Source organism: Homarus americanus, unplaced genomic scaffold (assembly GCF_018991925.1).
Source record: "Homarus americanus isolate GMGI-L3 unplaced genomic scaffold, GMGI_Hamer_2.0 scaffold43895, whole genome shotgun sequence".
NCBI lineage: Eukaryota > Metazoa > Arthropoda > Malacostraca > Decapoda > Nephropidae > Homarus > Homarus americanus.
The window spans coordinates 1486048-1512074 of NW_024738072.1; the positions used below are offsets into that span (position 1 = coordinate 1486048).

The 26027-nt window shown below is 38.0% G+C and overlaps 1 protein-coding gene across 2 annotated transcripts; it reads left to right on the forward strand.

The window, feature by feature from the left end:
* The first annotated feature begins 631 nt into the window (after nucleotides 1-631).
* Nucleotides 632-25719, forward strand: LOC121873696 (inosine-5'-monophosphate dehydrogenase 1b-like). 2 transcript variants are annotated; one of them, XM_042377397.1, is made up of 12 exons: nucleotides 632-878; nucleotides 4214-4262; nucleotides 4553-4654; nucleotides 4936-5064; nucleotides 5695-5932; nucleotides 6503-6702; nucleotides 6938-7028; nucleotides 7196-7332; nucleotides 7504-7606; nucleotides 8298-8454; nucleotides 11972-12115; nucleotides 19358-19474. In XM_042377397.1, exons 1-12 carry the CDS (start codon nucleotides 781-783, stop codon nucleotides 19425-19427), a joined length of 1518 nt encoding a protein of 505 aa, XP_042233331.1. In that variant the 5' UTR covers nucleotides 632-780; the 3' UTR covers nucleotides 19428-19474. The 2 variants fall into 2 exon arrangements, with proteins under 2 accessions (XP_042233331.1, XP_042233330.1); XM_042377396.1 differs by lacking the exon at nucleotides 19358-19474 and adding an exon at nucleotides 23951-25719 and having other exon boundaries at nucleotides 633-878.
* Nucleotides 25720-26027: the final 308 nt, after the last annotated feature.

Here is a 26027-nt window from a genome sequence, read left to right on the forward strand (position 1 = left end):
AGGTTGCCTGCAGTATGGCTCCTTCCTCAACCACCCACCCCACCCACCCACAGTTATCTTCTACGACGTTATACTTCTCGGTAACTCCCTCACCCATAGTGTATACTGTTAGGGCCAGAGAAGCTTACAACTCTTGTCTACCTGAAAAAAAATAAACACTAAGTAATTATTCTATTTTTGTTAGGCCTGGCAACATTTAAATATATTTCATCTTAGTTGTAATATGGTCGTACAACGTCTTAGTGGAATGACACCAAGTTCTAGGGATTGCTTGACACATGGTTTAGGTTGGGTGTAAGTCGCCAAAATTCTCTGGCACATGGCATCGTCTACTCACTAAACTATTTCCAGATGAGGTTTGATACACAACGAATTTCAAACTTCCCGCTTCTTCCGTTGCTTGGCAACAGGTGTAGTCAAAGGAAAAACTATTATATAACCAACTTCTAATGACTAGAAAAAATAAATTATTATATTTCAATACTTTATATATATTCAAAATATGATTTTATATAAATAAAAATAACTAACTATACATTAGTGAATTTATATTTTCTTAGAGAAGGTAGTATAGTGACGGATGGTATTTATCGGAATCGTGTCTCATATTGTGACTCTTGTGAGTCGTCGACTCGTCGTCCTCTTCAGTTGGGTCCACGCGGTGAGATCTGGTGGACCGGAGAGCGAGGCTGGCGAGCTTTTAATACAAAAGCGTAACATTGTGTAATGCGTAACTCCTGTCATTATACTCTTAAATAAACGTTTATAAGAAACTCGAAGATGGCGGATTATTTGATTTGTGGAGGGACGAGCTACGTGCCCGAGGATGGCAATACCGGCGCCCAGTTGTTCGCCACAGGAGAAGGCCTCACCTACCAGTAAGTGACTCAGATCTTCAACACTTTGTCAGCTTCATGCCTCCTTGTATCTCATTATTTACCTCACATTTACCTTTTCGCTGTATTACCTGGTGGTTATAAGTCCTTCATCTTGGCAGTTTAGAGGCAGTTGATGGGAATATAACCGTAGTTTTAAGAAGTAATGGAGGAAATTACGCGCTAAGGGTCCAGGTGAGGGTGACGGCGGCCTACTGTACTGAACCAGCCTGGGGTCCCTGTCACCCTCTATGGCCACTGTCACATGGCCACTGTCACATGGTCCCTGTCACCCTCCATGGCCACTGTCACATGGCCACTGTCACATGGTCCCTGTCACCCTCCATGGTCACTGCCACATGGTCCCTGTCACCCTCCATGGCCACTGTCACATGGTCCCTGTCACCCTCCATGGCCACTGCCACATGGTCCCTGTCACCCTCCATGGCCACTGTCACATGGTCCCTGTCACATGGTCCCTGTCACCTCCATGGCCACTGCCACATGGTCCCTGTCACCCTCCATGGCCTGCTCACATGGTCCCTGTCACCCTCCATGGCCACTGCCACATGGTTCCCTGTCACCTCCATGGCCACTGCCACATGGTCCCTCTCACCTTCCATGGCCGTCACATGGTCCCTGTCACCTTCCATGGCCACTGTCACATGGTCCCTGTCACCCTCCATGGCCAGTCACATGATCTGTCCACCCATGGTCCCTGTCACCTCTATGGCCACTGTCACATGGTCCCTCCACCTTCCATGGCCACTGTCACATGGTCCCTGTCACCTTCCATGGCCAGTCACATGATCTGTCACCCATGGTCCCTGTCACCTTCCATGGCCAGTCACATGATCTGTCACTCCATGGTCCCTGTCACCTTCCATGGCCAGTCACATGATCTGTCACTCCATGGTCCCTGTCACCTTCCATGGCCACTGTCACCTTCCATGGCCACTGTCACATGGTCCCTGTCACCTTCCATGGTCAGTCACATGATCTGTCACTCCATGGTCCCTGTCACCTTCCATGGCCAGTCACATGATCTGTCACTCCATGGTCCCTGTCACCCTCCATGGCCACTGTCACATGGTCCCTGTCACCTTCCATGGCCAGTCACATGATCTGTCACTCCATGGTCCCTGTCACCCTCCATGGCCACTGTCACATGGTCCCTGTCACCCTCCATGGCCAGTCACATGATCTGTCACTCCATGGTCCCTGTCACCCTCCATGGCCACTGTCACATGGTCCCTGTCACCTTCCATGGCCAGTCACATGATCTGTCACTCCATGGTCCCTGTCTAAAATTCAGTATTATTGTATTAAATCATTTCCAACAGTCACTCACCTTGACATACTGTACTAAAAGGTAACCTAACTTAATGATGATTTTAGTTGAGAATGAACCACTAAACAATGTCAAAAATTCGTAGTTACAGTAAATTTAAGTATAGCTTAGGTTAGATTGGGTTAGGTTAGGTTAGGTTGAAATGATGGTTTTTGATGCATTTTGAAAGATTCTGACCTTTGGAAAAAATGCTGCCTGACCTAAACGATAATTTTACCCGAAAATCATTTACTTTGGTTTTAAATTGCTGAAGGATGAAGAGGATAGTACAGTAATTATGGGCCTGGTGGCTTCAGATCTTGTCATCTTTAACTTTATCAAGACCTGCTGGCCATGAGAATACAATAAAATTTTGGTATTGGTCATCCCTGTATTTACACATCCAGACTAACCTAATCTAATGTAATGCATCATAACCTAACCTCACCCAATGTAACCAACCTAACCTAACATAACCTAACCTAACCTAATCTAACCTAACCTAACCTAATCTAACCTAACCTATTACCAGGATCACCGAAACTAAAATAATACCGAGAATCCTATTTTAGGTTAGGTTAGGTTTGGGTGTAGTGAGATGTGTTTACTGTAGGAATGTTGTGGACTGTATTCTCGTTTCACAGCTGTCAGTGGTCTTTGTATGGGAACAACAGATGATTGATTTAAAGAATGTTACAGGATTACAGTTAATACTTAAGCTATTTTCATTAATTTGACAGATTTTTTTTATTTTACAGAATTACTTATAAAAAAAAAACTTAACAGATTGTTTTAAAAATTTTAGTAGAATGAAATAGAACTTTTACGAATTGTGTTAGTTATTACAGTGTACAAGGTAGCTAGTAATGGTAGCACCAAGTTTGTGATTGATTTTCATTCATTGGTGCTATAGCATATCAGTTTGTTTTAATTAGACACACACACACACACACACACGCACACACACACACACACACACACACAGACTCACACACACAGACTCATACTTGTCAGATCATAGTTCATAGACTGTGTACATTTTAAGGATGTGTTCATGGCCTCACTACATGTCACACAGGCACCACTACACTACACAAGATCATCACACACCAATAATGTTCTTTAACTTGTAAATTGTTTACATACTGTACCAGACTAAGAAATATTTACCGTTTGGATTAGTGGGAATAACTTTGCATAATAATGTGAACAATTGTAGTACAGTATGATAGCGTACAGTACTTGTAGTTTGGTAAGTGTTCAAGAGTACTGTAATTAGATTATTAAGGAAATTAAATTCATTAACAGCTGGTATTGGCTTGCTACATAATGGTATATAATAGTTCTTTAATGAATTGAGAAGATCGTGAATACTGCACACACAGTACTAGCAACTTGTCTCTTAGAAACACAGCTACTATTGTATATAAATGTCTGTGTTCAGATCTGTGAATGAATACAGGTACTGTACTGTATACTGTAATGTACCGTACCAATACAAAACCTAAATACAGTACAGAATATGAATTACATTTCCTAGATTGAATGTTTATATTTGAGATGAGGCAAAGTCAACCTAACCAGAATATTATCAGAAGTTAAGGGATAAATTGGTTTATGTTCCTTCATGTTATTTATGGGTGTGGGTGTAAAGACTCCCTGTGGGATTATTTCTTTACAGGAGACAAGTGCTTGTTCCAGTATTATGAGGGATATATTCAATGTGTGTGTGTTATGGGGAAAAATGAACCAATCAAACCCATCCTTACTGATTTAGAATTACCATCATCGCAAACACACATCAGGGATATATAATTGGAATTTGCCTGTACTGTACTTACGGAAATTGGAACCTTAAGGGATTATTAATGTACATGATATGCATTTATATATACCTGTACTGTATTTGCCTATAAACTGTAATTTCACCTGTATGTATTGGTAGACAGTATTGTGGGCTGTAAAGAAAGGTGTACAGTACTAATGCAGTGTCTCCTCTCCTCAACAGTGACTTCATTATCCTCCCTGGTTTCATTGACTTCGCAGCTGAGGAAGTGGTTAGTGATAAATAGTTCCTCATTTTCTTAATTATCATGTAAGGTGTAATATATTCTGTGATGTACAAGAGGTTAATGTGTACAGGTATTTAATGATATCTTAGTTCAGGTGCTTAATGAGATTTTAGTAGAGCAGACCAATAATGATAATCTGGTTTGCTAAGGAAATTTTGGTATAATATATTATTTTTTACTACTGTCAGAGGTTTTGATATGCCGACCTACTGTAACTTTTCCTCAGAGGATATAAGTTATGTACCTGTAATCTCCTCTTGTATTTCCCCCTATAGGACTTGACATCAGCATTGACAAAGAAGGTCAGCCTCAAGGCCCCACTGGTGTCGTCTCCGATGGATACTGTTACCGAGTCAGAAATGGCCATCGCCATGGCAGTACGTAAACATTCAACTCGGGTGTTGGGCTGTATATTGCTCGTGATAGTACACAAGTTACAGTAGAAATATATCTAATTACTTGAAGTTCTTTGTAATGTCTTGGTTCTTGTCTCTGAGGTCCATTTTAGAGCATTATATTGCCTAAGCAATCAGTAAATTTTATGGATTTTAAAAATGGAAAAGTTTACTTGTGTTTATTCTGAGTGTTAGTTTACTTTAGGAGAGGAGTCAGTGTTTGGTGGGGAGTTGATCTTTCTCCAGAGATGCAATGTTTACAGCTTTGTGGAGGCATTGGCATCATCCACCACAACTGCTCCCCAGAGTTCCAAGCACAGGAAGTCATGAAGGTCAAGAAATACAAGCACGGATTTATCAGAGACCCTGTCTGTCTCACATCCAACCATAAGGTCGGTAGTCCCTGTGTTAATCTTAATTTGCTTTTGTAAATTGTTTTATGTGTGTTGTATAATACTATACAGTATATGCATTGTTTATAGTTTACATAGACATTTTTAAATCTAAATGGAGTGTGTTACCATTAAGCCTTTACAAATAAGGTAGTAGGCAGCTATCAAACAGGGAGGTACTACCTCCTGGGAAGGTATTAGAAGCATAATGTGTTGTCTAATGGTAGACCTTGCTGCTATATGGCATCACAAATATTGTGACCAAGTCCCAGGTTGCTGATCTGACTTTCTGCCTCATTTACACAATTGTAGGGTCTCAATTGTTTCTCTTACTATTGACAACACAACATACATACTGTTTATCACTTTTGATTTTTTTTTTTTTTTTTTTTTTTTTTTTTTTTTTTTAATTATAAATTTAATTTACTATGAATAATTATAATTGTTGTTATTATTATTATTATTATTACAGTATTATTATTATTATTATTATTATTATTATTATTATTATTATTATTATTATTATTATTACTACATTGTTGCCCCCCAGGCCCTGATGTGGGTCAGTGACCTGTGCCTGGGTGGGCTAATCCCTGTAAAAAAAAAATAATATAATTGTGGTTTTGGCAGGTGTCAGATGTGTTTGATGTGAAGAAAAAGCACGGATTTGGTGGTATCCCGATCACAGAAGATGGCAAGATGGGCACCAGATTGATTGGCATTGTAACATCCAGGGACATAGACTTCATGGAGCCAACCTCTGACAAGCTATTGTCTGAGATAATGACCCAGTTTGATGACCTTGTCACTGCTCCAGCGGGGGTCAGCCTTGACAAGGCAAATGAGATACTACAGCGATCTAAAAAGGGTAAAATATGTCTGCCCTGCCATGTACTGTATGTACTTTACATGAAGAATTCCTAAAAATGTCAAAATGGAAGATATTTTTATACCTAGCACTAAATTAATGGAAGAGGTTAATGGTTAGTTTGTAATAGTCATCACCTGCAAATGTTCACACTGGCACAAAATATGGTCATAAACTTTTATTATTATTATGGGTTATATTCTGGTACCTTTATCTTGCAGGTGTGAATCATTTTAATACACAATGAACAGACAGAAAGTATATACACAGTACAGTATAGAAGCTTTAACAGAGTGACAGTTTATTGACAGTGACAGTAAAAGTTGCATGATGGCAACTGATGCTGCTGCTGTCTCTTGTAGGAAATTATAACCTGTATTTTCACAATCACACAGAACCAGAGTTGGTCAGATATGTGAAACTCTTGTATTGATTTTAAATAAGGGTTCTTTTTAACTTGATATTCATGAACTGGTAACTGAGTTTGCCGGGGATGACTATATGTTTTACCTAACCATGAAAGACAGTCTTTTTAATGCTGGAGGTATTGATTTCCTTCTATTTTGCCAGGTAAATTACCAATTACCAATGAGCAAGGAGAACTTGTGGCTCTAATAGCACGCACTGATCTTAAAAAGTCGCGAAATTTCCCAAACGCTTCGTATGATGCTAATAACCAGCTTGTTGTTGGGGCGGCCATTGGAACGAGAGACTCGGACAAACACAGACTCGAGTTACTGGTCAACGCAGGTGTCGATGTTGTGGTCTTGGTAAGAGTTTATTGTTTTCCCTTTATTATAATCTTCATCGTCAGGCTCTTTATGCAATCATTTAGGTGTTGATATTGTCTGTTAATTGAAGGAGAGATTTATATGAACTGGCTGGAATGTCATATATGAAGAAATTTATAATACTGTAAATGGTTTTGGAGATCAAATATGGTTTATAAGTTACTGTGGTCATGTAACTGAAGTATTGTATTTTTTCTTGTAAATTTTTTTCCAGGACTCTTCCCAAGGAAACTCCATCTACCAGATTAATCTTATTCGTTATATCAAAAATATCTATCCTGAACTTCAAATCATCGGTGGCAACGGTAAGAGTTGTCTGTTGTATATTTTTTTGCAGGTTAACACGTTCATGGAAAGATATCATGACTCGTTTAAAAATGTGGAATGAAGGTATTTGTTTTTGTATATTTTAAGATTAACACTCAAGAAATCCTACTGGCACACTAACAGCAGCATGCATCTTCCATTCTAGTGGTGACAGCAGCCCAGGCCAAGAATTTGATCGACGCTGGTGTGGACGGTCTACGAGTGGGTATGGGCTCGGGTTCCATATGCATTACCCAAGAAGTGATGGCTGTTGGCAGACCTCAGGCCACGGCAGTGTACAAGGTGAGTTACTTCCTAACTAGTGAGCAGTTTTTGCATGTAATTTGGTATAAAACAAAAGTATTGGTTGATGTCGGTTTCTCTTTTCCGTGGTTATACACTATGCAGTCTCTGATGGTGAAATTTAAAGCAGCATAGTGACGAATACTGTATACAACCTTGATGGTGTTCCAGGTTGCAGAATATGCGCGGCGTTTCGGTGTGCCGGTCGTGGCGGACGGCGGAATCTCTTCTGTTGGTCACATCATAAAGGCACTGTCTCTTGGGGCATCTACAGGTCAGTTTTATGTTCAATTGTTAGTATTTTGTTTGTTTAGTCTGTGGTAAATATACATCATCTCTTTATTAAATTGTTTGAAGTTTGACCATACAGTCGGCCCTTAACATATGCGGGGGTTAGGTAACAGAGATACCCGTGAATGTTAAAAATCCGTGTACTTTTGCTGCCCCCCCCCCTCCTCCTAAAAAACCCCTGGCCCTCATGTCCTTATTTACTGTATATACCTGTGTGTAGTTCGAGTTTTTAAGACCAAATTATTTGGCAAAAAATTGGGGGTCTACCTCTAAACGGGTAATAGTTTTCGGTTAAAATACTGTTATGTTAGTGATATTCTATTCATACTGTGCTTGATATAATACATTCACGGAAATGTAATATTTTTGCAACTACAATGCTGATGTCAACACAAGCGTGGTTACAGCGAGATTGACTGAGTGAGGGAGCGCGAGGTGGGGTGACGACGCGCTATGCATGTGTGTGTGTGTGTGAGGTAGTGGGAGCAGGCGGTGTGCAGTGTGAGGTGCCGCACGCGATTTGAATGTACTTCAATGTACAGAATATTCCTCCGGCGGGACAATCCGCGTATTTGCGAATCCGTGAATGCTAAACCCGCGTATGTGAAGGGCCGACTGTAATTTGATTTTCTTTATTTACGTTTGTTTATTTACGTCTTAACCTCTTCTTGTAGTAATGATGGGGTCGATGTTGGCCGGCACTTCGGAAGCTCCTGGTGAATATTTCTTCAGTAACGGCGTCCGCTTGAAAAAATACCGAGGCATGGGTTCACTCGAGGCCATGGAGCGCAAGGATACCCAGGGAGCAGCTGCTGATCGCTACTTCCACGGGTAAGCTAGACCCTGGGGAGGTGTTGAGCTTGCACCAGATATGTACTTTGATCCTTTACTAATACTGTACATGTTTTTCTCCTCTCTGGTCTCTATTTTTTTCTTTCCTTCTTCTTTTGTCTTCTTGCTTTCCTTCCTTCTCTCTCTCTCTCCTTTCTTTCCTTCTCTTTCTCCTCTCTCCTCTCTTTTTCAGTGTGGCATCTTTGTTGAATGTAATAGTCTTGCCAAAAGTCAGTTATCCTCTGTAATAGAAAGTACAGTACATTATTTGTCACCTCCCCCAGCCTCTCATCTAAACAGTATATCTTAACAACACACAGGATTGTCTGCGAACTTGGCAACACTTTTGTTCTGGCATGATGACGTGTACATGTGTGTTGATGTATCACCCAGGTGGCTATATACCTGTATATTATAATAGAAAAGGTGTTATCTTGTTAGTGATGGAACCTTAGATTTGGTGCGTACAATTTATTTTCCTTAATCAAGCTCTTCGAAAAATCCTGGAGGAGGAGTTTTTGTAATTTGATTTGTATTAATATACAGTATATGCCAATGGACTGTAATTGATGTACCATATTTTTTTTTTTTTTTTGGCATCTCTATAAGTTAAACTTTTTTTCCTTGATATCTTTTCCCTGATAATAGTGGGTGGATGTCGACAAGATATGATACATTGGTTTGTCATCCTTAATAGAAAAGAATATTATAGGTTTGGATTTTTTTCGTCCATATTTCTGCCTTTTTCCACTATTATATAACCATGTTAGTGTTTCCTCCATCTCTCTCTCTCTCTCTCTCTCTCTCTCTCTCAATGCAGTGTCCATGTTTATTAGTAATGTTCTCATACAATATTAATGAACTATGATAGGTAACATAATAACTCTCCATTTACTCATTAAAACTTGAAGATTCTGTGTGTACAATATTTACATGGCAGGATATTTTTTATGATTGTACAGTAGTTGATATTAATGTTTGGATGTCTTATATAAGTCTTTCTGGTTTTATTGATACTGTAATTTAATTTGTTTTATAGATGAAAATAAATATTAGTGTGCAATTATATATCCTCGATTGAGAAGTGTTTGGTGGATATCATGAGGAACTACTGTACATGTGTGTGACTCTCCTAGAGGTGTGTCTAACCTATGATACTTGTGCTCAGGGGCCCACGTAGCGGGGTCAACTGTGCATGCAAAAATCCATCGGGCCCAACTAATCCTTCATCTGTGGCCCACAGTCCAAACTGTTTCATGTATTTAGGGGGGTAAGACTAACCCGTAGAGCAGTTGACTATGTATTTAGTGTGTGAGCGTCTCATCACCAGTGGACGCCTACCCATGCAGGCAGTGTCTCTAGGCTCCTTGTAGCATGCTACGATAGTGTTTATTTGTGTGTGAGTAAGTATGTGTGCTACTTCTTGGATTACATGTCATGACTCCATGCTGTTTTAATCATTTATACAGTACAGTATTTGGTATTTGTCAAGTTGGTATAAGCTTTATATAAGGAATTTATTTTGTTGTCAGAGGCTTGAATTAAAACGCTTGAGGAGTAATATGCAAGTATTCCCAAGATACACAGAATGTGTAGCAAAAGTTGTGCTTTTTAGGTTCTTGGCTTATAATGTGAATGTACATCTGAGCACTAGTCACCAGCCAAAACTCTCACCCACAGGGTCTTATTATAACAATATTATATAAAGTTCACCAAGAAGAATAAACTTGTCAAAGATGGCCAACTGTGTTTAAGGTTTAACAAACTTGAATACAGGTTTGAAATGTACATTAATTATTACTGTTCCACTGTACAATGTTTGAAGGGAAACATGTAAGATGTGGGTGAGGACGATCCTGTGAGGAGTTATGAGAGTCACTTTAAAATATTTGCACTAACCAGCACCATAGTCATGTAGGATACTTGATGTAATGTTGTACTATACAGATTATGTAGGCTCTTGAATTATTGGATATTACTGATAAGTTACACTAAGCCTTATTCTTAAGAGTAAGTTTTTATTGCACATGTGGTGAAATATAGTACAGTAATGTTAAAAAGATAAATGCCTCTCAGATGTAACATTTATTAATGAATACCAAGTCATTTATATACTGAAGGTATCAATGGTTAATGCTTCACAACAAAATAATGATAGATCATCATTATTCAGTTTCTTTATTTATCAGTGTATCATGATACATACTCCATAACATGTGGGTGTCCATCCCTCCATCAGAGAGACTGTGTGTAATTGTGTTAGGTTTTTGCCACAAGAATGAGGAAGGTTTAGATGTTTGCTCCTCTCCCTTGAACTCCTTCTGTTCTGCAGTTTTTAGATATTTCATCATTCTTGTACTGCTCTCTCTCTCTCTCTGTCTCCTTTACACTTGTAGCATTTTATGACATTTAAATACATAATGGCCATCATATTTTACTATCTATATGCCTGTCTTGGTCTGAACTGTCCTGAGACTTGTCATAACTCACACACAGACATTACCTTGATTTATTTATATACATAGAACAAATGCTCACTGGGTCTCTCAACATAACATAACTCTGTATAGTTTGTCATCACATCCCAAGGGAGGATTAAGATAGAATTGGTAATATTAATTTAGGTATTGGTGTTATTTTTTACTTTGTCATTGGTGGGATATTTTTATAATACTGTACATTGTTTGGCCTCAGTCAGTCACACTTAGTGGGGTTCATTTCTTGGCCATAGTCCCACACCCTCTGATGGTCTGTTGTGTTTTTCTAGCACTGGTTTCCCATTTATTTACTCTGCCCTCTCAGTAACTGCAATCATAACAGTGTCTTTTGTTTACCTAACCTCACCTTTGTGTCTACTCTCACTTGTATAAATTTATCATCTTGGCAGTTCCCGGGAGCCGTGGCCATTGTTGCTTTCTAACTGGCAATGTTGTCTCTTAGAAATCCCCCAATTTATGGATGTGTTCCCCCAAGAGTTCTTTAGCTTTTGGAGGTGAATAATATGTATGGGACAGAATTGACCAAAGCAGTTCTGAAATAGTGCTTATGTGAGGATAGATAGTCATTGTCTGTTAGTATCGAATCCACTCCCATGAAACTACTCCCCCTCCCCTGTCCCTCTCGCCTGCCCCTCCTCCTCTGTCCCCCCTCCCACCTACCCCCTTTCCCCTGTTCCACCTCATCTGCCCCTCCTCCTCCCCTGCCCCCTCCTCTTCTCATTCTTCTTGGTTCACTCCTTCCATCAGTGTAATACAAATACCACATACAGTACTTGATTTGTGTCTGGAGTTGATTTATCAGTTTCCCCTCCATTCATTTTCACTCATTTCTTGTTTTATATACAGTACGTCTGAAGACACTTGTAACATCCATTGTGCATTTGATTTAAGACATTTTTTATTTTTTTCTAGTTTTAGTTTTCAAATGTCAAAGAGGGAGTACTGTAGTATTTTTTCTATTGTGTTTAGATGTTTATAATTATTTAGCTAACCAGTCCTCTCGCATCGTTACCTTACAGGGAGGGCGATGGCATCAAAGTGGCCCAGGGGGTGAGTGGCTCCATAGTAGACAAGGGCTCCATCCTGCGCTTCCTGCCGTATCTGGTCTGTGGGATCCAGCACGGTTGTCAGGATATCGGCTCAAAGTCGTGTTCCATGCTCAGGTGAGTAACGGCGCTTCCTTCCCTGGAACGCCACTGTACCGGAGATTGTTGTATTTTTTTAAACTTCTGTAATTTTGCTTCCTCGGGGCATAAACACGTAAACTAGACTTCATGATTAAAACATCCTGTAGCTGTCGGTGTATTTGTGTTGGTCATTTAAACAACCAGCCTCCCTTTATTGCATTGATGGTCAAACAAATCTTGATCTGTATTGATAGCTCCTCCTGGCAGGTAAATTACAGAAGTTTATAGTAAACTTTGCCCTAGTAAAACATGAGGTAGGAATATTGGGGCTTGTGTTCATTTATTTATTTATTTAGTGCATGGAATTGAATCTGCTGGTACAGACTCTTGTTTACTGCATTCCTTCCCTTCTGCTTATATCTTATAGGTGTTAACTGTACTGTTCTTAATATCTCTTCAGTGGGTGGGGTGAGATGCATGCTGTTGTGGCTTTATGGCAATCATGGTCTAGTACAGTATGGTGTGTAACAGCCTACTCTGCCTTGGTTAAGTGGTGTGTGATCAGGACAACAGAACAGTCACAGTACTTTGGTAATGTGTTTGTAGGTAATGGGAATACATTGTGGAAGAAATCTTGATGGATTAAAAATAAAAGATAATCTATTAACAGTATTGTGATTGGTCGTTTCAGTGTCGGTTATTTTTATATTTTGCTGTGATGGCGTGATTGAGTGTTAATATTATTTGTAGTACTATCTATTTTAGTTGCTGTTTCTGAATGTTGGATAGGAAGTTATATCGGCCTTTTTTTTATGAGTGTATATACGTACATGTATTTATTTGACGCTTCCCTCTGTGTAAGGTCTCTCTTGCTACCCCTTGTTGCATTTTAAATTGCTGTTATATTTTATTAAAGCAGTGAAGAATGATTATTAGGCATAGTGAATGGTTTTGTATTGATATATTTCAACCTCTCCTTATCCTAGACATTCCTAGTTAGTACATTGCTGTGTGTTGTGTGAAACTGTAACTTTAGCTTATTATTTGGGTTGAATATTTCATAAACATGGATTCACTCATTAAGTCGTGCTTGAGAAAACTGTTACTGATGCTATCATGTCGTCCACGGTTGTTCTCCATTACAAGATGAAGATCGGTGGACTGGGCAGGATTTACTGTTTCTTGTATGAGTAGAGCTTAGAGACACAGTAAGGAACATTTCACCACCACCACCACCATTATACAGTCATTTTCCACAGCTATATGGTTTTGGGTGTGTTTACCTGATGGCCTGGTGTCCCAGTTGCCATCAGGTGAGTTTGAAGCAATTTTTCTACCAGATGCTCCTCTTCTCACCATCCTACATCTACAGAATGGGCTGTAGATACAAGTACAGGTTTAGAAGTCCTCATTATTTCTACATCACATCAACACCACTTTCTTCGTGGAATCAAAGTTTTATTCATTATCATTTAGCTCGGCATCATTCATGTTGCTACAGACTAAAACAGTAGTCAGAATATGGTGCCAGATTCTATTAGGTGCAATTATTGTCTCTCATAACTTACGTATGAAAAGAATTGCCAATTTTGGAAGCAAAGGGGGGCCCAAAAAAATTAATTGGTATTTGCTGTTATCGGTCAGGAAGAAACAAAATACAATCCTGAAGGGAGGAATAAAAAAGTGAAAAGACGTGTGTGTGTGTGTGTGTGTCAGCACTCACTAGCCACTAGTAGACTCGGCCCATAAAATCTTTCAGCTTTTGACAGCCATATCTCAGGGTGGAGTGAAGGTCACTGCCACGAAGCCATGGTCTAATGGTGCTAGCTTGTTACATAAGGACTCTAAACACAATATGTCAGCTTTTTCGTTTACTGGGAAAGGTGCCATGAATTTATATACAGTACTGTGCTGTATATAAACACACCAGCGTGCCTCTCGTGTGGAATATGATGGTTAACTGTTAAGTCTTCAATAGGGGTGTAAATTATTCTGTAACTTTTAGGGAGCGGCCTCGTCGAGTCCCCCTCCCTGGGTCGTCCACTGTCGGATCAGCTTTTTGTAGATGTTCATGTTATTTCTTTCATTTGAATATTGGTAACTATAGTGTCTGTTTACCATGATGGTCAGCTTTAAAATACATGAAGTATGAACCACATCTTGGCCCTCCTGGAACAGAACCCTGTGTATGACCGTAAGTGTTGCATACCAATGAGGTTTTAATTTCCGTGTATTAAAGTGACTACAGGATATAGACCTTCATAGAATAGTTGTATGTTAGTGTTGGTGAACGGGCAAGTTAATGAAGGGCAATCCTGTGTGTGGTACAAGTCATCTGTGCTTGTGGTTAGTTGTAGTAGAATGACCATGAGGCATTAGTAATCACAACCTCACATCTTGCTGCCACTTGCCAAGGTTTTATATTCACCATCTCTCTTTGTATTTGTCTTAGTTTCATTGTACACACACACACACACACACACACACACACACACACAGACACACACACACACACACACACACACACACACACTTTACCTCACTCAAGAATGCCCAAAGGTCTCTTAGATGGTACTTTATATCTGCAACCTTCTTCACTGTTATAGAGACATATAATTGATAAGTGTTAAAAGAGATACATTACTCCCGAATTATAGTACGTTGTGTGGAGAATATCATCACAGTTACCAATTTAAGATGTGTGATTATAGAGAAATATATAAGAGACGAGGACACTGTACAAACCTCTCAATTGCTTCTCAAACATAAGTACAGTAGATGTTAAGTTGTTGTTGTTGTTGTCGTCTTATGCTTGGAAGATGTACCCTCAAGTTTATGCATGGACGGAATATTTAATAGATTGTAAAGTGAATTTGGATGAACGAATTTGAGAATTGTGATTTGACTTACGTTTGGTCATGGAGAAATACTGTACCATTCCAGTATCTAAACATAGTCCTTGGTAATGCGTGTGTGCATACTGTATATATAAATAGGTACTGTAGATCTCTGTAGTTTGTGTCTGCATGAAAAAAATTCTTGTTCACACTGTCAATAAAAAGCTTGATTATTTTTTAATACTTTGTGCATGATGGTAACGCTTGGACAGGCATTGAGGCATCAGTTATTGCCCCATTATTTATTTTTGGCTTTAGATACTGTAAATATTATTTAGTGGAGGTAATTTATTCACTGGTGTGGCTACTTATTCATTCACTCGCAAAATTTCTTTCTTGGAGATGCGAGCCAGTCTCATTATTATACACTGTACTGTAAATGTTAAATTACTTAGTTTTTCTTTATGGCAGATCATGTTACTTGTGTGTAATAATTTTAAGTTTAATTGATATGAGTTTGTGTGGGTGTCCAGTTTCACTACTGCAGTTCTGTAAGAAATCCACTTCATGCACACTGACTCCTGTTACAGCCACAAGAGGCACATACCATACATGCACAGTTTTTCATTCGTGTCATATTAACTTTGCCTGGTGTGTCACTAAGCTTATCTTTGATACACTGATTTATAGCCAAGAATGGAACACTTCATAGATGGAATCAATGTTGACGTTTTTTTGTGGATGATTTTGTCATGGATTGCCTTTGAAATGTTTTTATTTATTTTTTATTTTGGTAGAAGTAAAAAATGTGTGACATCACGGTTGCTTCTGTCTGCGAGATGTATCCATTCTGAGTGATTGACTTTGTACATAGGTCAGCTAAAAAACACATCCCTCTCAACTGACCAGGGCTATGCTGTATAGTGGCGAGCTGAAAATTGAGCGGCGGACACTTTCGGCTCAGAGAGAAGGCGCAGTGCATAGTCTACACGCGTTCGAGAAGAGGCTTTACTAGAAGAAAGCCAACACTTGCCCAAAAACTGTGTAAATGTGGTGTATGCATCTCTAGCCCTTGTCTTATATTTGCCAAATTATTTATTTATTTTTATTTATTTTTTATCAATTAATGGTAGTTTTGTCTCATGTAAGCAGTTGGCTGGGAACTGGCTCTCCTGCTGAGTCTTATCTTCCCTTAGTATTCTTCTTCGGGTGTATTGGAATGCTAGCTGGCACCTGTGTTCAAGATGCCAACAATTACCATCCATGACAAACAAACACTTCCCATCATTTATATCTCTGTAGGATGATGATATTATATAGTAAACCTCCACTATATCACAGTACTATAATGTGTCCTGGTTGTTTCCTTCATGTAGCTGACCTCGGGATTCAGAGACAGAGTATTGATTCACACCCGGGGAAGCTGTGAGACTTGAGATCTTAATCTTCGGGTGAGGTTTGGGTCCTCTTCCATAGCTGACGTGTTATTGTTGTCTCCTAACTGGTGATGAATGAGTGTATCTGGTTAATGGGAGTCTCACTATATTTCTTAGGTTATTTTATGGTGTTATTTTTGCGATTTAGTTTTTTTAATTAATCAGTCGGGTACATTGTTACATCATCGGTCAAAGGAATACTCAATGTATGAACTTTTGTGAGTCTGGGAGAGGTCTGTCATGAGTGGAGGCATTGCGACAGGAATGTTAACCAACCCCCAAATTCAAAACAACTAGATAAACATTCCATATTTGTAATTAATATTAATCAGTAACATTCCCTTCCTCTCCTGCCTACCAGTCAGAAAAATGAAGCTGCAAAGACTCAATATAGCCATCACCAGCATGATAGCTTGGTTGTCTGCCCTCGTTGTAGCTCCCCCAGACATAAAATGATAAAAAAAAAAAAAGGCACCGAAGAATTTTCTTAACTTCAGTGTGGCCCACTTACCGAGTTTAAGACCCCAGTACAGTAATAGCGTGTGTGGAAGATGAAGTGGTGCCAGCCAGGCCTACCCACAGTTTGTTATTAGATTTCCTGGTATCCTACAGACAGCAGTACAGTACGTACCAGATAACTAACAACTGGAGAGGGGGACACATACACAAACACCTAAATATTGACAACACAGCTAGTAGGTACGCTGGCCTTGGTAAGGGCTGAGCATTGATTACTATAGGGGCTCCTCCACGTTACCATAAAATTAACAGATGTCCTCAGTAATTAGTAGGAGTTGATGATACTTGTGCCAGTGATGTAGCCGGGGTGTTAACGAGCACAATCCGTTCTAGAAGGTTGCTCGTTAACCGAAACCATTGTTTCAATGGGTTTTTGGGTAACATGTTCCAGCTCACCGAAAATTGTAAATTCAACAAAAAATGTAGAAAAGTACACTTACTTTGAGGTGTGTATGTAGAAGGCTCCTGGATGGTGATGATGATGATGATGATGGGAATTAGAATGGGGGTGGAGGAGAAGGCATTGGGGTGGAAGAGAAGTCACCCCATGGTGCCATTTCACCAATAAAATTTTAGTTCTCTTGGTGTAATTCAAGATTATTTTCTTTAAATCAACACTGCACTGCATTATATATTGTCAATATGTAAAATAAATTTCAAAATGACCAATAATTTGCTTGCAAACACAGAAAAAAAGTGTTTAGTTGAATTGAGTCTCAAGGAAGATGTTACCTCCACTGAAAAGACACAAATACTGACGCCTGTATGGTGTGTTGAGAGGCTGGATGGTGCGCATAAAACTAGTCACTTTACCTTCAATTATGTTCAATAATTGTTAAAATTACTAAAAAAAATTTAATATTAAACTTTTAAAATTATTGAATAGTGTGAACTTCTTGATATTTACTAAAATAGTAAGGAATTTAAGCCCTAGAACCGATTACTGTATTGGCGGATTAATACTACAGCTGGTTGACCGCCAAGTGCAAGCGAAAACTTGTTGAGGTCGGCTCGTAAGAAACTCGTTAACCGAAGTTAAGAATCTTATGGGAGGTAACTCGTTAACCGAGGGATCACTGTATAAAAAGGAAACTACACAACAGCGTCCCAGATTTTTTTCAACGTGTTTTTGATCTGTAGGTCTTCTGTTCCTTATTATACATTGTGGGTCAACCAGAGCTGCCTCCAAATATATCTTATACTGTATATTAAAAAAAAAACCCATTCTTCTCTCCAGTTACCATTGTCTTACACTCACCCACTTATGTTAATCCTTTTTCCCTTTTAGTATTTGTCTCTATACAGTACTTCCTCTGCCAGATTATTCTCCTTGTTAGACCGTATCACTAGTCTTTATAAAAGCAGTGCACTTCATTATAATGCTGTATACATCTCTTGCCTGTAAAGTATTGTCCTATTAATTCAGAACCACATCATGGGTATTGTGAGTATACTAGTGAGCCATCAGAAGGGTATGGGTGAAGTTAAGAGGAGGATTTTCACTCCTACCGGTAATCTCCCGTGGCTAGATGTAGAGTTACCGTACTCTAGTAGATGGTGGGAACTGTTGGATCAGATGCCACAAGATCTTATTCACTTAAGTACTGTACGTACACACACACACACACACACACCCCTAGTTTGACCACTCACCACTGTGGGTTTCAGAACACATTACATTCACTTTCATTTTCATAGTTCCATCTGCCTTTCACAAACATCATAACACTGTGTACCTGGAAATCAGTATTGCTAGCAGAGGCAGTACGCAATTGACGTTATGTACGACTGATGCTCTTCGTCCAGCTTGCGTAAATGAAAATGGTTTTTAAAAGAGAATACAAACGTCTAGTGAATGATTCCAATAGTCTTTAATAATTGCTATTTGTATGAGCAGCTCGAACTTTATAAAAACATAGTGATTCCATCTTTAATCTTCAGCCTAGTATATACTGTAGACATTCTGTAGTGTTCAGTTGTTCCTTACTGCACAACACTTGGCTTTAGTGATAGTTTTCCAGCAGATGTCAATTATATAAGATTTTTTAAAACATTTCATCTTCATTCCTGGTTTTAATATGTATTTTATTCTGGGGTTATTGCTCAGTTTTACGAACCACTCGCGTACGGGAGGGTATTTCCAGCCTCTTGACAAAATATACGACTGCATGGAAGTTTATAACTGTAGTTAGGATTTCAGTACAGATAATTATACGCCCAGGGGCTTTTGTATTATTTTTATTAGTCGAGGTAAAATTATTGTATTATGTTTGACAAGTAATTTATTTATTGTTAAGGGAAGTTGTGTTACAGAGAAGCTTCATGTATTTTGCTGTATTTTTGTACTTTTTTTGTTTTGGCTTGCCTAGATGAATGTATTGTGGGTAACACTTGTCACGTCTTTTATTAACTTGTGTGGTATTTACTATTTCTTTATGCTTCAGTTTTCTTATTTCAAGTAATTCAAAATGTATGGTTGTTTTCAGGGAAGCAAGAGTCAAGAATAAAGACTTGATTCTTTTGTTCTCGGCGAACCCAAATGGCGGAGAATGTTGAGAGTTGAGATTTAAAAAAAAAAACAATGTCGTAGGTATGGATGAAGTTGGGGTATATAAATGTTGTTTTTTTCTTGATATATAAATTGGATAGGGTTGTTGTTGCTTTTCTGATCTTTTTCTTCTTCTTTTTTATAATATTGTAAAGAGAAAACCTGAGCCATTTACTGTACAGGTGTGTGGAAGAAACTTTTTATTAAGGCATTAAATATGTACAGTCTCTCTTTCTTAAAATGTTTTTTAACTTTAGTAAATCCTTTTTTTTTTCTTTTTTTTTTATCACATCTATAATTTCCTGTACATGATGACGATGTAGATATATGTCAGCTCAAATATCTAAACCATGTGAGTGTTGCTCCAAGTATTGTGTGCAGTGAAAATTAGAGTATTGTTGGGTTTTTTATGGGGGTAGAAAACACTTGACATTCCCAGGAGTTCTTTGCATAATTAACTTGGTAACTAATGATAAACACGGGTGACCAAGTTGCCTCTCTGTATTTTATGTTGTCTAGAAGATTTAACATGATAAGGAAATGTTAAAACCTGGATGACTTTATCTGTGTGGATAGAGATTTACACGACGCTCTACTGTAATCGAGTCTTATAAAGATTTTTAAGTTTGCCAAGGTACTATTTGCCAAGGTACTGTAGAGGATTCTGAGTTTGCCAAGGTACTGTAGAGGATTCTGAGTTTGCCAAGGTACTGTAGGTGATTCTGAATTTGCCAAGGTACTGTAGAGGATTCTGAGTTTGCCAAGGTACTGTACTGTAGATTCTGAATTTGCCAAGGTACTGTAGAGGATTCTGAATTTGTCAAGGTACTGTAGATTAATTGCAGAAGTCACTGAATATATAAGTACACTGTAGTAGTAATAAGTAGGGAGATTTATAGAAAAGATATGGTGTTGATGGATGCTAGGTTCCTCACCGTAAACTGTTGCAAGGAAGACAAGAATACAATTAAACCTCAAGAATTGGAACTGTATGGGGGCCCCAAGGTGTGGTCTGCATTTGTTGATTTAGATTAAAGGAATGAAATTGACAAGCCTTCCAGCATGCATGGTGTTCTACAGTAGGGAACCTAGACATCTTAACCCCTTGTGTATGGGTTCCCCTCTGAGTGTCAGCCAAAAGAAATTGGGGTTAGTGGGTGACTGTGAGCTTGTCTGCCACCTTTACCACTCAGTAGTTCACCTTCCATTATATGACAAAGAGGAACTGAGCCAGGCATCATGGTGAAGCATTAGATACTCAGTAAGGAGAGCCAGCTAAATGTACGCCACACTGTAAATCTCGTGGGTTCGGGTTTAAATTTTATCCTGGTCATATTTTAATCAAGGTATTCGTTACACTTAGGTAACTTGTAGACGGTTTTAAAGAAGTCTTGCAACATTCTCGAGTTAGGTTGGGCAACACTGTCCTCTGCCCACCTAGGCAAGATAAACATGAGCAACAACCAGTGATGTGCACCCATTGTTGAGTGATTAGAGGAATCCATATTAGTTTATATATATTTACTGATAACATACACAATAAAGGAAGTATTTTCTTAGGAGAATACTGGCTTGTTTTACAGGGTGTGTTTATGGTAGTCCAACACAACCTAACTGACCAACCATCAACAGCCTCCGTTGCCCATTAACACTGGCAATGAAACACCCAAGAAACATGACTATGGTTCTGTACAAACATTGACATATACACTAGTGAAAATATTAAATGATGAGGAATATCTATTTTTTGTGCACATTAGAGCGAGAACATTCCACTACTATACAAGGTACCTCAGGTGACTAGCAGCAGCCTCTCACTCAGTAGTTTGACAATAACACATCAGGGAAACTTTCCACGTATACAGGAAAGTGAACTTTAGTACATGCAGTATGTTATAGAAGAAATATGTATACGTACACAGTGCCCTTCTCTTACAACTGCATATCCACGCGGCATTCTTATATGCGTGGGTGAATGTTGTGTGTGTAGTTACCACGTGAAAGATTTTGTATTTGAGGCCAAATTTAGACAAAGTTCATATTATCATAAGAGTTTCAGAATTTGTCAATTTTGTCTGAATTATCCCAAATCTGAATTAGTGAGGTGGTGTTACTGTACTTATAATTTCCAGAGATGTAATACAAGAAGTGTACTGTAATGGCCAAAGGTCTCCCCATCTTGAACATGATGTACAAATGTTCTGTAGATGGTCTTTATGGTTATATAATCTGTGAATGTTTGATGTACCTCTTGTTATTGTTGAAGTGCATGAGTTTTTAAAGAAACAATTTATGACCAGTGTGTGTGCACGTGCATAATTAACCCCATACACTGGAGTGGTACTATAACAATATTTAAAACACACATGGATGAATAATTATTACGTGTTTGGTAATGATGTAAGTGAAGGAATAACCACTAAGGCAGAAGACTGTAACAACAAACATTATAGGGTGAATTATACACATAACAGTTTCACCAGCCAGAGGTCGGCTGGTTTGGTCTTGTGGTAAAGATAATTTTTTAAGAGAATTGACTGTGGTAAACTTGGTGTATGGTTATTACTTTCTTGTAAATGATGCACCATATTTTTTAACAATTACATAATGTGTGTCATATACCTGTAGAGGGATTTAGGGTGATATTAGTATATTTTAAATGAGTAGTCCTGTATGTGTTATATCTTTGTTCTCGCCAAGACTTGTTGCAACTGTTGAGTGGATGTAGAACTCAGTACTGTACTGTATTCAGTCTTTATAACCTTGATAGTAATGAAGATATGGCTGGTCAAGTACTGTACTGGTTCAAGTCACAGAAAAACAACAATATTAGTGTAACTTATATACTACCATGATTACACAGGTTGTGGAGCAAGATTTGGCTTGAGCATTAATGTCCTCTTTAATTTCATCTTCGTAATTAAACTGGAAGAAGTAAAATATAACTGTCTTGTGTATGTTGCTTTAAGTGACTGAATAATGATCTGATGATTATTGTGCAATACAGTACAGTGAACACAAACTAACCTCGGTGAATAAATAGTGGTGAACAGTACAGTCGCTGAATAATGATGATGTACAGTGCAGTAGTGTGGTACAGTACAGCACAGCACTGATCTAAGTTATCTAAAAGTTTTCTTGTCAGTTGATGTAATAAAGACTGATGAAAATGTATTAAACCAGGTTGTAAAGTGTATTTTGTGTAAAGGAATTATGATTTTGGTGACCATGTGGATCAAAATATAAAAGATATACAGGACTAGTCCAAGAATTCCTGACTTTGTACCATTTACAGTTTGACAGGTTTTGAATGTTTAGTTTTTAATCCTTATAAGAGGAGCTTGAATGGTCTTCCATTGTGTTATGTACTGAGTAGGACCTCTAGAACTCCAGATAATGTTGGACCCAAAACCCATAATGACTTGATTATTGAGGTTAGGTACGACAGATTATATAGTGATCAGTTATGGCTGCGTCCATAAAATGGGATGGCCCGTACTCTAAGAATTCTTCCTGTGGCGGAGTAAGAAGCATTCGAGTTAGCATCATCTATAACCATCAGTAATCAGGAAATAAATAAATTTTTTGTCTTTGCTCAAATTTTGGTTAAATTTTGAGTGGCGAGTATAGCATCTTTCACTCTGATTGGCTGGCTGATGCTCTGCTTAGCACTTTTTCATGCCCCCTTCTATAGTCTATAAGAGGAGCACTTAATATTACCCTTGTCTATCCATCGGCCCACATGAAATGTTACTTTGAGAAAACCTTCAGAGATAAAATTAAATTGTTATACAGCTTGGTATAATTGACGTCTCGGCTTTGTTTTCAATAGATATTTTCCAGTGATGGCCTAGATTTTTCTAAAAGATTTATCTACCATATAAAGAAAAATGCTGTTTCTGCTTGCTAACTTGAAGAATTTAGTACTGTATGCTATACAACTTTGTCATTAATACGGTAGAGTGATTCCCTGCAAATGTGCAACTTGGTAAATAATGTCCCTCCCTCCCTCTCCTCCCCATTCACCTTCACCCATCCAGACTTTTCCCATTGTGCAATATCTGATTGGGCTGGGAAGTTCTTGGGGGGATGTAGAACTATGATAGCAACCTTACAAGAAACAAGTGGCCAAGGCCTTCATTATTATGGATGAGGTCGTACAGGTTTTTATGACGAGAAAGGGAGTCTTCTCAGCCCAATAACCTGTCAACCAAACATTAGCAGGGGACCACTGTATCTAGGCTGGAGGCTTCACTAATAGAACTTCCTTATTTATTTTTGTGTGCATATTTGCCAGAATTGTAGCTTTAAAAAAAATTCGGATGAGATATAATACAAATTTTTGGTGATTTAGAATATGAATTTTATTTTCTCACTTTGAGTGTGATGAGAACATTCCTCTGATTCAGTTTGTGTCTTAGTTAATTTATTATTTGTTACTTCTTCAACATTGCTGCTGGTCGGTATTTCCGTGAAGGAAACTATAATATATTATTAAAGTTCTCTAACTACATGACATATTTGTTTACAGATCCATGATGTATGCAGGTGAACTGAAGTTTGAAAAGCGCACAATTTCAGCTCAGCGTGAAGGAAATGTACATAGCCTGTTTTCACACGAGAAGAGGCTCTTCTAGGCTCTTGAAGTAGGACAGTTATGATTTTAAAGCAGTTGTGCTCATTTATGTATTACCAAAAGTTACAGTGAATTTATACTGTATTATCTAATTCAGCTAACAAACTTGAGTATGATTTTTTTCATGGCTTAGATAGCAGTGTTCTGGATGTATGGAAACATTATATAAAATAGTGAATTGGATGTTATGTGTTTATTAGGCACAGCATATGGGTAATGCAAGCAATATTAATGTGTGTGTGGCAGAGGCTGTGAAATGTAGATTCAGGTAGTTGTTGACAATTGCTGGCAGGAGCTACATAGATTACTGGGTCCTCGTTAGAGCTTGTTCTTCTGCGCCATACTTATCACAAGGTACAGTACAGTACAAGCAATTTACTTCATAATATAGATTTTTAGAATGTAAACAATTGTACAAGAGAAGTCAGACTGATTACTGTACAATAAACTTCTGATGAACACCCATATCATGACTAAATGTATTTTAACCTCTTCTTCTGACTTACTATTATTGTTTTTTGAGAACTAAGGAACTAAACTGCTGCTCAAAAATGTGACATTCAAGAAGTGACATTTGGTTTTTAGAATTACCGTAAAGCCACATAGTGTAGTGGGGAGAACTACACCATTTCCTTTATAGTCATGTTAATATTTTACAAAATGTATTCATTCCACTTCCCATTTTTTTAAGAATTTGTTTTCAGATTTTTTTTTATATATACTACTTATGCAAATATTAAAAGTTAGTATCAGATAAATTCACCGCTTCCATACTGTGGGATCTCCGTCACAGTCAACCTTTTTGTTCTGCTGTGACGCGACACAATGATGGAACTCGGCACTGACATCCGGTCTAACACACACTTTTATTCAGTACAGTATTATTTATTGTCAGTGTTTGATGTATTTCCTTAATCTATTTGCTGTTAGTCTTCAATAATTATTTTTCTAAGTCACAGGTGCCAATTATATTGAAAATATTTGTATCGAGAATTCTGAAGAATGGACTTCATGCAAAGGTGAACTTTAGTAATAATTTATTAAATACTACCAGCTGTTTATAATGAATTTAATGTGTATATAGAACAAAGATTTCTCAAAGTATTATATTACTCTGTGAGGTTTGTTATGTCATTTGTCTACCGAGGAATTTTATTATATTCCTGGTACGTACGGAGGCCATGCCATCACACAAAATAATTCAATCGTTGGACGATGGATGGCAGAATAATGGAGTGCTATCAAAAAGTGTGATAAAAGAACACAAATATCTCAGCTTTATAAATTTCTGCTTGACAAGGGTCCAAACTACATAAATATTTTCTGATACATAGATGATAAAATTATCTTCCATCTCAAAGTAGAGAGTAACATTAGTAATAAACCTTTGCCTCACTTATATAGGATGTGGCAAACCAGATCTGGGAAGACTTAAAATTTTAATCTTTCATTCCTTTTTTAGGCTAATTTGAAGTAATGTTTTATACAAGTCATAAGTAAAAAAAAAAGATGTGTAGTAATTTGGGTGAGAAGATGACCAAGTTTGCCCTTCTGAGCTAAGTAAGGTAGTGTATTGATGTAACTTGTTTTTTCCTTCATAACATTTTACATTATAAAGAAAATTGTCTGCCATGTTCATTACTGAATAAATGATCTGATATTAATGTGCTTTTATGTTTGCCTTACTGCAGTTTTTTACTAAAATTCAATATATGGAAAGTAAAACTCACTACAGGACAAAGCATGGAAATTTAGGTAAAAACAAATTGAAATTTTAGAATAAAAATATAGTACTTAGTTTTTCACCTGTCTCCCACCGAAAACAAACAAACTGCTATACTGTATAAACAATAAAAAGTTACACAGTCCTTCATATAATACAATACTGTATTGTAGGTGCTCGGCTGAATTATCTGTTTATTTGAGAATGGTTAATGGTCTGTGAGACTGGCCGATAAAAGGTGTAAATCTA